We start from the raw sequence: 15,156 nt of genomic DNA, 5'->3' as shown, positions 1-15,156 counted from the left end.
GGCCCGGGAGCATGGCGTTCCTGGGGACCTGCGTGGGAAGAGGCCTCCTGAGGATTTCTATAAATAAAACCAGTCACTCACGGTGAAACTGCTTAAGATTCGTTTTTATTCTTCCAGTTTTTATCGTAGTAAAGTCACTTGTACACATAATTCCAAATGTCAGCTTTATGGGAAATACTGGCAGCCTCTCATCTCACACCCGCGCCACCCAGCACTTGGTCTCTCCAGCTGCTCTGCTGACATCAGCTTCCTGGGGTTCAATTGTTTGCTTATCCTTTTTCTGTCCGATGAAACGATGTAAGACATTACCTGCCTGCCCATTCATATCCTTCTGTGTTCCATCCTCCCAGGAGAGTTATATTTTATTCAGTTGATACTTAGTGTTTACAAATTTTATCATTAGATAAACAGTACTCACAGCTGAACCAAGTAATTTGCTATATTCCTCTCCAGTATGGCTTTCACATTTTTCTTGGCTTTACTAATTTTCCCTCCCCCTCTGGAATCTACGTTTCTATGGACGAATTATGAGTTCTTCCCGTTTCTTTTGCAGAGCTGGGACCCCCTCCCTTTCGGAAACACCAGGGAACCCATGACTTCCCTCCTGCCTCTCAGCTGTCACAGGCTGCCCCTCACAGTGTCTTTGTGGCCCTGGCACTGCCTCCACGGGGGTTCCCAGTTTATTCCTTCTGCTGGAGCACTTCCTCTCTCAGCTTTCCGAGAAAGGGTGTAGAAAGATAAATTTGAGCCCTTTCATTTTTTAAACAGTTTTTAATTTAATTTCACGTTCACTTTATAATTTGTTCAGATGTGGAATTATAGTTTGACAATTGTTTCCTCTTAAAATGTTTAAGGTTTGCTCCACTGAGAAATTAAATGCTCTTCTGACTCCTGACCCTTTCTCTGTGACCTTTTCCCTCTTTATTAGTATACTAGAAGCCCAGTGCACAAAATTTGTGCATGGGTAGGGTCTCTAGCAGCTGACAGCTGCCGGCCTCCCTTCCCCACCTGCCTGCAGCTACCACCGGCCGGGCCTGCCTTTGCCCTCGCCTTGGCCTGGTGCACCCGCTCACCTCCTCCACCATCCTCCTCAGGGCCCATCGGGCCAGGCTGGCAGCACCTCTACTGCTACCCATGCTTGTGCCACCCCCTGGTGGTTAGCGCACATCTAACTCGCAGTCCCTGGAACTTCCACCAATGAGGACAATTTGCATATTAGCCCTTTTATTATATAGGATTCATCTCTCCTCATTCATGTTGCTTAGGGCTCTGAATGGCATTTGAAAATGTTCTGGGGTGGGGAGGTTGTAGGGGTGGCAAGCTCTCTGTTCTCAGTAGTCTCTCCTGGTCCTCTCTGCTGGCTTTGTTCTCTCTCTCTCTCTCTCTCTGTCTCTCTCTCTCTCTCTCTCTCTCTCTCTCTCTCTCTCTCTCTCTCTCAAACATTCTCTTCCCTTTTGGCTTCTTCCTTTCCTTAGTGGGAAATAGCTCCAACTATATCTTCTAAATTGAATTCAAATTTTTAATTTCAGATGCTCTAACTTAACTTTTAATTCCCAAGAATTTCCCTGTATTCTGATTAATTTTTCATTTTAATAGAGAGCTTTCTCTTCTTTATAGCAACTTTCTGCAGCTCCTATTTTTTCCTGAGACATGTTCTTTTTATGCATTGTCTCTCTTTCTATCCATTTTTCTATCTCTTTTTCTCTTGTGATAGAGGTTTTACTCAAAAGTTTATTTATTTGAGGGCAAATCCATGAATGGAATCTCCATGCATGCAGCAGGCATTCAACTTTTTCTCCTTTTTTCTTTCCCTCACCTCATTCCTTCCCTTCCTCTCTTTCTTCTTCTCTCCTTTTAAAGAATTGTCAATTATGAGTGCCAATAAGTCTTTTTTTTATGGTAAGTTTCTATGGAAACAGTCCCAGATCTCTTGTGAAGATGCTTTCTAGGATGTGAGAAAGGGAGCAGGATGAAGGGCTCACCCACTATTTAGACAGCAGAATGGAACCACACCTGCTGCTAGAGTGCAGTCTTATTCTTGCCCCTGCTCAGCCTCGTGTTCCTCATCTCCCAAACCTCTGTTCAGAATGCATGCTCTTTTCTCGCCTGTGTTGGGGAAGGAGAGGTTCCTGACTTTGTGGTGTGAGGGAAGTTTATAACTGGTATTCCTACTATACCACCATCCTCACTTCCCCCTGAGAGGAAGCCCCGGTGCTGCTCTGCCCTGTGGGCCACCTGCTTCACACACAGGCCCTCACAGGCGGCCGCACCGTCACTGACCAAGTGGGTTGCCAAGCTTACACCAGCTTTCTAGTGTCCCAGTTCCCTTCTGATTCTCTTTGTCCTTGTGGTCTTATACATTTTTAAATTCATTCGTTATCATTTTAGTCAGGTTTGGGCAAGGAAATGGAAATGCATGCATTTGGCCAATTTATTACATTTAGCCAGAATTGCTGTGATTTTCTGACTTAGAAAGATAAAATAAATCTTCTTTCTGGCTTTTATATTCTATTGATCAAATCAGTGACAAAGTGTATGAATTAGAGAATATACTAGGTAAGTTAGAGGATATACTAGGTGAGTGCAGTTAAGTTTCTTTTAAAAATCATTATCTATTGATTTATAATAGAATGATATACTCTGTAGGTATTGATACATTTAGTACTTAGACTACATTAAATATATATATATTTTTGTTTTTTTTAATCCTCACCCAAGGATGGATATATATATTTAAGAGAGAGAGGAAGGGAGAGGGAAAGAGAAACACCAATTGCTTCCTGTATAAGGAATTGAACTCACAACCTTCTGGTGTATAGGACAGTGCTCCAATCAACTAAGCCACACCAGCCAGGGCTACTTTTTCCTTTCTTATATATAAACTAGAGGCCTGATGCACAAAGATTCATGCAAGAATGGGCCTTCCCTCCCCTGGCTTCTGGCACTGCCTTTGTTCTGGCCAGAGCCACCTTTCTGCCTTCCCATGTTGCCCAGAGGCTTCAAGAGGCTGGGGTGTTGTGGAATGCCCCTGCCCCTGGCCACTTGGCACCTGTGTATGCAAATTAACCCATCGTCTTTGTTGGATTGATTTGCATACTCACTCCTGGTTGGCCGGTTGGCTTCGTGAAGATAGGGTCAATTAGCATATTTATCTTTCAGTGTAGACAAGTCATATTTTGAAATACCATTTTAAAATCTTCAAAAGAGATTTATTTTCACTTACTTCAGTGAGGTCCTCTCCATAATTACCTTGAATTTTGCCCAGGTCTGTTTTGTATTCTAAATCCTTGTCCTAAATGCTCTATGTGGCCACATTATAAATAAGTTCATTTTATTTGTTAAAAAATCTATATTGAATGAGTTTCCGGCACAGGCTAAGTGCTAGGGAGACAGGAAGACACACTCTCTACCCTTATGGGATTTCCTAATCAAATAAGAGGAGAAAGACAATTAAGACATGGGGGTGGGGCATATCTAGGGAGGGGTTTGGGATGGGAATGGGGGAATAAGGACAATTATGTGAGACCATAATCAATAAAAAACAATAGATAAAAAAAGACATAAAATATTAAAATGTTTATATTTAATTTTTTGCATTATTATTATTATTATGCTGATCATGACCAGTCACATCCTTTTTCTTTGCCCTTCCAGCTTTAACTATCAGAATAATTCATTTGCTTACTCTCTACTTTGTTTTCCCCTAGACGCTACAAGGCCTGAAAACAATTGTGATAAGTTACAAAGTTCACAGCATTGAAAATATTTAGTTTATTTACTTTGTGGATTCCCACATTAATAGAATAAGTAGCTGCATTTCAATAATGAATCTATATACTTATGTATTTAAAAGGCGCGTCCTCAAGATTTAAAGGAAAGAAAACTTTGAAGGTACATGAAATGTTTGTATTCTTCTGGAGTGAAGGAGACATAAATCTAAAAGAAATGACCCTAACCATAGCAGAGCATTCAGTTTCCTTGTAGAGCAACCCCACTTGCGTCAGAGCCTTGGGAAAGTCATGGGAACTGTTTCAGATGGGAACCCCATGCTTCCTTTCAGAGGAGGGCGTGGTGGGGAAGCTCTCCACCCACAAGAAGGCAGTTGCCTCGGCTGTGGTCCTGGGTGATGTTTGAGCTAGAAAAACACTCTATCAGAGTGGATGGTCTTCAGTTGTTTTCTTTGCAAGCCCTCTCTCTATTTATTTTACAGTGGATGGAATTGAGGTTCAACACTCTGGCGAAATGCCCACACTGCAAAAAAATGTAAGTTCCCCGCCACTGGACATGCTCTGGGAAGTACTTGTGAACAAGTTAAGAATTTACACTTAATTAATTTTGATCTTAAGACATGCCATGAAATGAATGAATGTGTAATATATTTATACTTTTCATTATGAAAGGAAATCTTTAAACCCCTTAATATATTTCATTTTAAAATTTAAATGATTAGGCTTAATATCACTCTCTGAAAGGAAATAAATTTATAAAATTATCAGTAACCTGGTGAGAATTTGCATATGTCCTAAGAGGTTATAATCTATTACAAATAATCTAAAATTTATATTTAAATGGGCTATCATTTAGGAGAAAAGTTACTTGCTAGCTGTTCTCCTGCCTAAAGGCAACATATCAGTGGGCAAAATAGAAGATATGGTCTTTTATTGATTTCAGAGAGGAAGGGAGAGAGAAAGAGGGAGAGATATATAAACATCAATGATGAGAGAGATGCACATCCCCCTACTGGGGAGTAAGCCCACAACCTGGACATGTAATCTGACTGGGAATCAAACCAGGACCTTCTGTTTCATAGGTCAACACTCAAACCACTGAACAACACCCACAGGGTGAAGATATATATATTTTTAGTAATAGTATTTTTCATCCTCATCCAAGGAGTGAGGATATTTTTTCCACAGATTTCAGTGCGAGTGGAAGGAGGGGGGGGGGTGAGTGGAGGGTAAGAGAGAGAAGGAGGGAGAGAGAGGGAGTCGGGGAAGAGAGAGCGAAAGAGAGAAACCTCAATGTAAGAGACACACCTTCCACAGGTGCTCCAGCCTGGTGGGCAGAGGATGTACAGGATCAGACCTGAAACCCAGGTACATGCCTTTGACCAGGAATCAAAGCCAAGACACTCTGGTAAGCAGGCCAACACTCCAACCACTGAGCCATGCCAGCCAGGCTAGAAGACATTTTATTAAAGATATTTTATGGCACCTGTATTGGGAGTCCCCAATTCACCCCAAGATTCTGTGATGTTCTCGGGGGACTAATAGGAATTGCTAGTCTATATTTATGCTCACAGCTATGATTTATTAGTGTAAAGTGCACAAGCCAAATCAGCACAGAAAAAACACACGGGCCAACGTCTGGAGCATGAGAAGCAAGTCTCTAAGAGCTCCTGCCAGGGGAGGCACAGGACCCTCATGTCCTCCAGCCCCACGTCAGTGCTGCCTCCGGAGAGGCTCGGTGCAGACTCCGGGCCATGTGCTGGTTGGAGCAGGTTCCACAGGCACCTGCTGAACAGCACAAATGTAAATTCTAGAATCCCAGCAGGAAAGCAGGCGTTCAGTGCTACCACATGGATTGCACAATTAGGCATCGTAAGCTGGCAAGCCACCTAGTTAGGCAATGGTAAGATCTTTCCAGACTTTTCAAAGACTGCAGTCTCTGGCCTGATGCATTAATTGCATGCTGCACAGCCCTCGCTAGTTTGGCTCAGTTCCAGGTTTGATTCTGGTCAAGGGCATGTACCTTGGTTGTGGCACATTCCCAGTAGGGAGTGTGCAGGAGGCATCTGATCAATGTTTCTCTCCCATTGATGTTTCTAACTCTTTGTCCCCCTCCCTTCCTCTCTGTAAAAAAAAAAAAAAAAAAAAATATATATATATATATATATATATATATATATATATATATATATATATATATATATATATATTCTGCTGCACAGAATCTATGCTGGTAATAAAATTTTATTTTAAAAATTATTCTCCACATATGTGTATGTGAATTATAATTTAAGCTAAGGAAATTAAACTGGAATGTTTTGACAATTCAGTGTTGAAAATTAAAAATAGGAGTTCATAGTTTAATCTGCGTGATATTTAGTATGATATAAATATCTTATCTGTTTTAATAGAGAATCCTAAGAATGACTTCTAAGAAAAATGAATTAAAAACTGTATGAGAAGTAGAGTATATAAAACAAAACATCTCCCTTTATGTCTGCTAAAAGTGGTCCCAACTAACTATAGCCCTATAAGTCCCGGGGGAGAAACTAAGATGGCAGCATAGGTAAATGCCTAACTGCAGCCTCACACAACAATTTCAAAAATACAACTAAAATACAAAACGGACATTATTCAGAACTACAGGAAAGTTGACTGACTGGAAATTCTACAATTAGGAGGGAAGAGAATACCAGAAGGAAAATCAGAGGAGCTGTAAAAGCCTAAGGTACGGAGACATGATGCGCGTGTGTGGAGAGGATGGAGCCGGAGAGGAGGGGCGGCTGAGTGCCTGGTTGGCATTCCCTAGAGGGAAGGAGATAAAAGCTCCAGACTGTGCTGAACCCCAGTTCCGACTGCACTGAACCCCAGTTGTGGGCGAGACCCTAGGAACCCAGGCTCATACAGAGGGAATCTAAATATAGCCCTAAGACAATAATTCTTTACAGCACATTTCTAGCTTCAAAGGAACAAATATTTTCCTTTTTATTTGTGTGAAATTAAACATCTGAATTCATAACTTCGTTGCATCCAGTAGAAGTCTGTACACAAAGAGACAAAATGAATAATTCCTAATAATTACACTGAAAAAATATATATACTCAAGGGACACTTCCAGACACACACATAAGTATGTGACTATGCCTGTGTAGTAGATGTATTTTTACAAAGCAAAGAAAATTAAATTATAGGTATCTTCACGGAAAATATGACATTGAATTAAAAATTTCTACAGAAAATAAAGAGAACCCGAGCCTGCCTGTGATTGGCAGCCCTGTGCTCAGCACCAGGCATCCCGTTATAGGACCACCTGTGTGTCCCCAGATCCAGGAGTTATCCTCACGTTACAGAGGAGGAGCTTGAGAAGATTCAAGATGCAGCTGACTGCTTTTGCTTGCTTAATTAGAACGGTCGCTGATTTTGCAAGTAATAAAGAAGCATTGAATACATACCGTGTTTCCCCGAAAATAAGACATCCTCCAAAAATAAGACCTACTTACAGGTTTCCTTCTGAGTGAAATATAAGACATCCCCCCAAAAATAAGGCCCCCCCAGGCTCTGTCTCAGAATGCTATTGCTAAACATGAGAGACTTGATCCAATGATTCTGAAAGAAATGGAGTCACAAGAAATTCACCAGGAAATTCAGGAATTGGATTGTTATGATGATGTTCCAGAAGATGGTGACATGATTGTCATTGAATAAATGAGTAAATTCTTGATACAGTAGGATTCACAGTTTGTCTGGTTTGTGTTGACAACTACCGTACCATATACAGGTAATAAATTTCCTTTATTTTCATTTAACAATAAATGTGTACCGTATTCTTCTTCATGGAAAAATAAGACAACCCCTGAAAATAAGACCTATAGCATCTTTGGGAGCAAAAATTAATGTAAGACACTGTCTTATTTTTGGGGAAACGGTAGTACTCTGATTAGTTAGGACATCACAAGACAGTGTATTAATGTGAAGAACTTTCATCAGTTACTTAAGGGCAACTTACATAGAAATGCACATGGGATTAGCTCACGGGGCACTGTGAAGAAAGAACGCTGGTAGAACTGGGTCACATGCTAACCAGCACAGCGTTGGGAGGAGATGCCCCTCTCCCCCATCCCAGCACTCACTGTCGCAGCTGATTTCCTTCTCTTTGAATTTTTTCTTCATGACAAATGATGAATCATGTGTTAGAGTAAGATTCCGAGTGAAAATTTTATGTCTTAAACACAAATAACAAGTATCCTAAAGTTACTTTTAAGGTGAGGAGTTACTCATGACTGTGAAGCTGTCATGGGGGGGGGGGGGCGGGATGAGGAGGGAATAGGGGGGCGCCTGGCCCAGCTCCAGCACTCACCTCCTTTTCCTGTTGCTGGTGGCCCTCGTTCAGTCACCAGACAGCCATGGTCCCAGATGGCCAGGGAGCCCTGAGTTCCAAAATACAGGCTGAGTTCCATTTCCATGCAAGTGTCATGACAGGCTTACGACTATAGAAATGGTGATTTAATCCATGATAATGATTATTAAATACTAGAGGCTTGTGCATGAGATTTGTACACAAGGGGGGGAGAAGGGGGTGCGCGGGGGTTGTCCCTCAGCCCAGCCTGCACCCTCTCCCATCTGGGAACCCTTGAGGGATGTCTAACTGCCTGTTTAGGCCCAATCCCGGTAGGACCGAGCCTAAACGGGCAGTTGGACATCCTTCTCACAATCTAGGACTGGTGGCTCCCAACTGCTCACCTGCCTACCCTCCTGATTGCCCCTAACTGTTTCTGCCTGTCAGCCTGATAAATCCCCTAACCACTCCCCTGCCAGCCTGATTAATGTCTAACTGCTCCCCTGCCAGCCTATTTGCCCCTAACTACTTTCTGCTGCAGGTCTGGTCACCCCTAACTGCCCTCCCCTGCAGGCCTGGTCACCCTAACTTCCCTTCCCTGCAGGCCTGGTCCCTCCCAACTGCTCTCCCCTGCAGTCCTGGTCCCTCCCAACTGCCTTCCACTGCAGGCCTGGTCTTCCCCCCCGCCCCACCCCAACTGCCCTCCTCTGCTGGCCTGGTCACCCACAACTGCCCTTCCCTGCCAGCCATCTTGCGGTGGCCATCTTGTGTCCACATAGGGGAGGCCATCTTCTGTCTTGGTGTGATGGTCAATTTGCATATTACTCTTTTATTAGATAGGATGAATTCAACAAATAATCCTCTGCTAGTTACTATGCTAGAAGTAAAAGATATAACCTTGCCTTCAGGAAATTTTGTCTTGTGGGTAGAGAGAAAAGAAAAAACTATCACCATAAAGTGTTCAGTGCTTTGAAATAGGTGTGCCCCACATTCTCTGCTCTAAAGCAAATATGGATTTGAAAATCTCTGGCTTCACATCTTTTAGTAGATTCCAAATTCATGGCCATGGCATGTGTAGATTGTACACTACACAACCCATAGAGTTTGTGTGATCCTAGGTTTGGCTATCAGTGGCATAGAAAGTCTACTGAAGAAGTGCATTTTCTACTTATTAACATTAATGCACCAAATGGAATTATTATAGGCTCATTGCCCAAAATCCAAAATGAAGCTCCAAACTTCTTAATAAGGTATGTACAGTATAGGTATTTGCCTAGTGCACCTATTGATATCTTTGTTATGTTTTCTCCCACTTATACACACTACCTATGTCCCTGCCTTAATGAATTCTTCTACTTCTGTAAGTGTACAATGCAGCTCCTTATTCTCAGGCTGCTAGGCCTGGAACGACCTGGCTGACCCCTTCTCACTCCTGTAACCTGGAAAACACTACTGAACTCCACAGGAAGAGGTGGCTGCAGCAGGAGATTCTTACCTGTGCTGAACCAAGGCCTCATGGAGCAGCAGTCTACAATCCCGGGCTGCACATGTACTTTCCAATTCTTAGACACAAGAGAAATACACTTCTTAAGCTACTGTATTCTGGATTTCACTATAATAGAATTCTAGCATGTGCTCTAAATATCTCATACTTTTTAGGGTAAAAAGAATTATTAATATGATCACTTCATCAGAAATATAACTTCTGGCCCTAGCTGGTTTGGCTCAGTGGATAGAGTGTTGGCCTACACACTAAAAGGTCCCAGGTTTGTTTCAGGTCAAGGTCACATGCCCAGGTTGCTGGCTCAATCTCCAGAAGGGGGCGTGCAGGAGGCAGCCGATCAATGATTCTTTCATTATTGACGTTTCTCTCTCCCTCCCCCCTCTTCTCTTTCTCTCTCCCTTCCTCCTTCTCTCTTTCCCCCCTTCTTTCTCTTTCTGTCTCCTTCTCTTCTTCCTTCCCTCTCTCTCTCCATTCCTCTCTCCCTCCCTCCATTCCTCCTTCCTTTCCACTCTGAGATCAATAAAAATATATTTTAAAAAGTAAAAATTTTTTTTTCTTGGAAGATCATTATTGACTACATGTTTTGTGTGTGGATATAATATTTTCAATGACCAACACTTAAACTTTGTTTAAAGCCACAATAATATAGCACATATTCACTAATTATGATTGTGATTCATATTAGTCACTAAAAGTGACATTTTTCTGTATGTGGTATCTCTCAAGTTGAAGAAAGAAATAGAAGTGTGTTTGTTACTGAAGCCGTAGTAAGTCCTCAAGGCTGGCATGAAGAGCGGTTATTAAATGCTTAACGCTCCTTCTTGCTCTTGTGATTGCAGCTCCTCAGTGGGCTGTGCTCTCCCACGAAGACGCTGCTGTGCGTACGTTGCTATTGGGATGATGTGCTTCTTCATTGGAGTTGGATTAACTGTGAGTCTTACTTTCCTCTCGACTTTATCACAAATGATTGAAGAGCCCGCCTCCCCGCATACCGGCCCAGAACCTTTGGGCAATTGGAGAAGCTCAGTTCATGGACCTTTTAGCAGAGTTCACCCATCCGAGGGGAATGGTATCTCGGGACCCCGCTGAAGGATCTGTCACTGGGGACTTTACCACCCATTTAAGGGGAGCCCCTTGGTTCCACTTAATGCCAGAACCAACCTGGCCACGGCCAAAGCCAAAGCAACACTCCAACAGCTATGCAGGTCTGAAAAACCAGTCTTCTCTTTATTCAAGTAAAGCAGAGGCTATGGTCAGCATGAGGGGCTATTTTCAGAGGATGCTGAAGCTAAGCAATTGGCACGGGGTATCATGGGGAGAGAAAGGGCTGATCTGTTTTGCTGCCATTTACTTCCCAGGCTCCTTTGTTGCACCTGTCCACATATCACTCGCCAGGTGAAATTATACAGATTAAGTTCCTTTTAGAAACATGTTTTAGTGGGGCTTTTTGCTTACATCATAAAATTTGTAGTTACTGTAACTAACAGCAGCATCTTAATAACTTTAACCTGTTAGTGACAACGAAAAGCACACCAAGTCATTTTACAGGGATTTTGTAGCCCCAAGGATATCGTTCATAAAAAGCATATATGAACCAACATAAGTTCTCCAGTTGATTACTCAGGATGGTTTCTTTGAATTTTAGTGGTAATTCTAGTTTGATCCTGGGAGCATGTCTGTTAGCATCCACTGCCATTTTAAATCTCCCAACACAATTTATCTAAGCAGATAATATTTTTTAAAAGTTTCCAATCTTTTGTATTTATATTGCTTTCTATTTTAGGTTGGCACCCAAGATTTTGCAAGGCGATTTCATGCAACCTATGTTTTGTGGGCAATTGCTTATCTCTTAGGCTCGATCTGCCTTATCCGAGCATGTTACTGGGGAGCCATAAGAGTGAGCTATCCAGAGCACAGCTTTGCATAAGCTTGCTTATGAGCAAGTGATTCAGGTGAGAGTATCTAGCAGTTCTTGATAAGCTGCTCTGGACATATTTAAATCATTTATCCTCATGGATTCCATTCTGATTTATGTATAAAGTTTCAAGACTTTGGGAGTCTTTCATGAACAAATGCTCATTGCACTGCGTTATATGCAAATGGTAATTTGTTTGCTGCTAGGTTTTTGAGCTCTGAATAATAAAGCCGTGTCTTTGTGTCCTTTTACATCTCTTAAACATGTTTTGAATCTGCCACTAAGTATTAGATCACCTTTCATTTTTAAAGTTATTCCATTACTTGCTGATCTGTGAGTATTCCCAAGAAGTGTTTATAAATGTTTCTATGTATACTTACATTTTAATTAACATATCAAAATTGCCTGCTTTAAAATCTAAGCAATATGCATTTTGCTTGAACTGCTTTAAGATCATAGTGACCTTATTCAGGAAAAGAATTTGAGTGTACTTTCAAATACTTGATATCCTTGTCAGATAAAAACCATTTCTAGATACTGTTTGCTTGTTTTTTGTTGTTTGTAGAAAGATACACTATTTTGGTAGTAATTTAAAATACAATAATGAAAATATTTACTTGTCCACATTTAAAGATGATGTTGGATAAATGTGTTTTTCTCCTCAGAGATCACAGGACTTTTGTCTTATTTTTGTCTGTTGTTTTATTTGCCTATTATACAAGTTCTCGTGTAGATTTATGATTTTAATGTAATAAAATTATAAATGTATTTCTTTATCTATTTCTTTGTAATCCCAGAAGGAAACATTTTACATAACATGCTTTCTAATACTTAACCATTTCAGGAAAGATATATGTACATTTGGTTGTCCTCTTCATTAATCATGGTAAATGTTTCCTATTGGGATCATCAGGGACTACTTCTGTGTGAAAGAAGCCTGTGCATTTTATTTTAGCTAACATGTTGAGATTAGAAGCAGTTACTCTTACCATTTTTCTCAAATATAGCTGGTCAAGTAATCAAAAGTATATTCATGAAAATAGATTACAGACAAAAAAAACAACAACACAGTTCAAAGAATTCACTAGGATGAAAAATAAATTGCTTAGTTGAAAAACACTATTCTCAAGCCCTTAATGCAGAATTAGAATGAGAAGATCTGAATGAATGAATTAGCTCCTCCAGGGACAGGAACAACATGTTAATTTATTTATGTCCCTGGTAAGTACAAAAATGTGCTCACCATACAATTTGGAAGAAAATACATGTAAACTTGAAAGAGTAAGTGATAACTATACTAGTATAAATGTGGTAGCTCAGGATTACATATACCTTTGAAAGTACACTAATAAAGATTATTATTTAAAAAATTACCTTGTTATATTCAATTTAAAAAAAAAAAGATATAATTTCCAAAATTGCCTTGAGATCTTATTCTGAAGTTTTCATGTTCAAGAACATATATTTCTTTACATATAATAGTCACTTATTTTTTCTAGTATTTTCATGGTTTCGTTTTAAAAATATAGATTCCGTATTTATTTATAATATACTTTATATAAGGTATGAAATAAGAATCTAAATTATTTCTTATCTTATTGGTTAACTGGTTGTAATAGTATTATGTATTAAATAATCCATTATTTTCCTATTCATTTAAAATCTCACATTTAATTATAGGGTGGGGCAAAAGTAGATTTATATTGTTTATATGGAAAATAATACACTGGTTGATAAATAATAATAATTACAAGAATAAATTCTGTGTTTCATTTTATTGTTTGGTTCTGGACCACTGCAATAAAGTGAAATTCCATTAAAGCAAGTAACTCAATTTTTTTGTTTTCCAACGGCATATAAAAGTTTATGCTATACTGTAGGTATGAAGTGCACAATAGCATTATGTCTGATAAACAATGTACTAGTACATACCTCAATTTAAAAATTATTTATTGTTAAAAAATGCTGATCATCACCTCAGCCTTCAGCAAGTTCCAATCTTTTTGCTGATGGAGGGTCCTTGCCTTGACGTGGTGGCTGCTAAAGGTTGGGGTGGCAATTTCTCAAAATATTCCAGCACTGAAGTCTGCTGCAGCGACTGGCTCTTCCTTTCATAAGTGACTTCTCTGCAGCACGCGAGGCTGTTGGACAGCATTTTACTCACAGAACTTCTTTCAAAATTGGAGTCAGTCCTCTCAAACGCTGTTACTGCTTCACCCACTAAGTTTTGGAATACTCTACATCCTTTGTTGCCAATTCAGCAACTTTTACAGCATCTTCACCAGGAATGGATTCCTCACCGAGAAACCACTGTTGTTGCTAATTCTTCAGATGCAATTTCTCAACCATTAAACTTACATCGTGAGAATGCTGCAATTCAGGCCCATATTCAGGCTCTAATCCCAGTTCTCTTGATGTCTCTACATCTGCAGTTACTCCCTCCACTGAAGTCTTAACTCCCTCAAAGGCATCCATGAGGGTTGAAGTCAACTTCTTCCGAACTCTGTTAATGTTGATTTTTTTTAAATAAATCTTTATTGTTCAGATTATTACAAATGTGTTCCTCTTCCCCCCCTCAATTGTTCCCCTCCACCAGGTTCCCACCCCACCCTCTGTCCTTTCCCCATCCCCCATTGTCCTCATCCACAGGTGCACAGTTTTTGTTCAGTCTCTTCCCGCACCCCCACTCCCCTTTCCCCCAAGAATCGTCAGTCCACTCCCCTTCCATACCTCTGATTCTATTATATTCAATAGTTAATATTGTTTATCAGATTTTTTAATTCCCTTGGTTTTTAGATTCACTTGTTGATAGTTATGTATTTGTTGTTCATAATTTTTATCTTTATCTTCTTCCTCTTCCTAAATAACCCCCTTCAGCAATTCATATAATTCTGGTTTGGAGGTGATAAACTCTTTTAGCTTTTTTTTATTATTATTAGTGAAGCTCTTTATCTGTCCTTCAATTCTGAGTGATAGCTTTGCTGGGTAGATTATTTTTGGCTGTAGGTTCTTGCTATTCATCACCTTGAATATTTCTTGCCATTCCTGTCTGCATGGTTTCTGTTGAGAAATCAGCTGACAATCGTATGGGTGCTCTTTTATAGGTAACTACCTGCTTTTCTCATGCTGCTTTTAATATTCTCTCTTTGTTTTTGCTCTTGGAATTTTAATTATGATGTGTCTTGGTGTGGTCCTCTTTGGATTCCTTTTGTTTGGGGTTCTGCGGGCTTCCTGGACTTGTAAGTCTATTTCTTTCCCCAGGTGGGGGAAGTTTTCTGTCACTATTTCTTCCAGTATTCTTTCGGTATCTTGCTCTCTCTCTTCTTCTGGAATCCCCATAATTCTGATGTTGGTTCGCTTGAAATTGTCCCAGAGGTTTCTTACACTATCTTCAACTTTCTGGATTCTCTTATCTTCTCACTTCTGCAAAGGAGTGTCCTCTGGCTCTTTGTGTTCTAAATCTTTGTCTTGATTCTTGCGATCTTCCAGTCTGTTTTTAGGACTTTGTATAATGTTTTTTATTTCAGACAATGTTTTCTTCATTTCTAGTTGATCCCTTATTATTTCTAGTTGCTCCCTTTTCATATCCTCATAGGTCTCATTTATTTTATCGGCTTTTTTTTAGGATATCGTTGAATAACCTTATAACTGTAGTTTTGAACTCAATGTCCAA

General features: G+C 40.2%; 1 protein-coding gene across 1 annotated transcript in view; it reads left to right on the top strand.

Annotated features, from left to right (window-relative positions):
* Positions 1–14,061, top strand: part of PIP4P2 (phosphatidylinositol-4,5-bisphosphate 4-phosphatase 2) — a 39,425-nt gene extending 25,364 nt beyond the window's left edge. The window contains exons 5-7 of the mRNA XM_084864800.1: positions 4,211–4,263; positions 10,408–10,498; positions 11,352–14,061. Of these exons, the coding sequence (XP_084720926.1) occupies positions 4,211–4,263; positions 10,408–10,498; positions 11,352–11,495 (288 nt within the window). The 3' untranslated portion in view covers positions 11,496–14,061. The remainder of the gene's footprint in view (positions 1–4,210; positions 4,264–10,407; positions 10,499–11,351) is intronic.
* The last annotated feature ends 1,095 nt before the right edge of the window (positions 14,062–15,156 follow it).

This window comes from Pipistrellus hanaki (genome assembly GCF_964339955.1).
Source record: "Pipistrellus hanaki genome assembly, chromosome: 17".
NCBI classification, from domain to species: domain Eukaryota; kingdom Metazoa; phylum Chordata; class Mammalia; order Chiroptera; family Vespertilionidae; genus Pipistrellus; species Pipistrellus hanaki.
The sequence above is the reverse complement of the archived record's forward strand: the minus strand, read 5'-3'. Positions and strand labels throughout refer to the sequence as shown.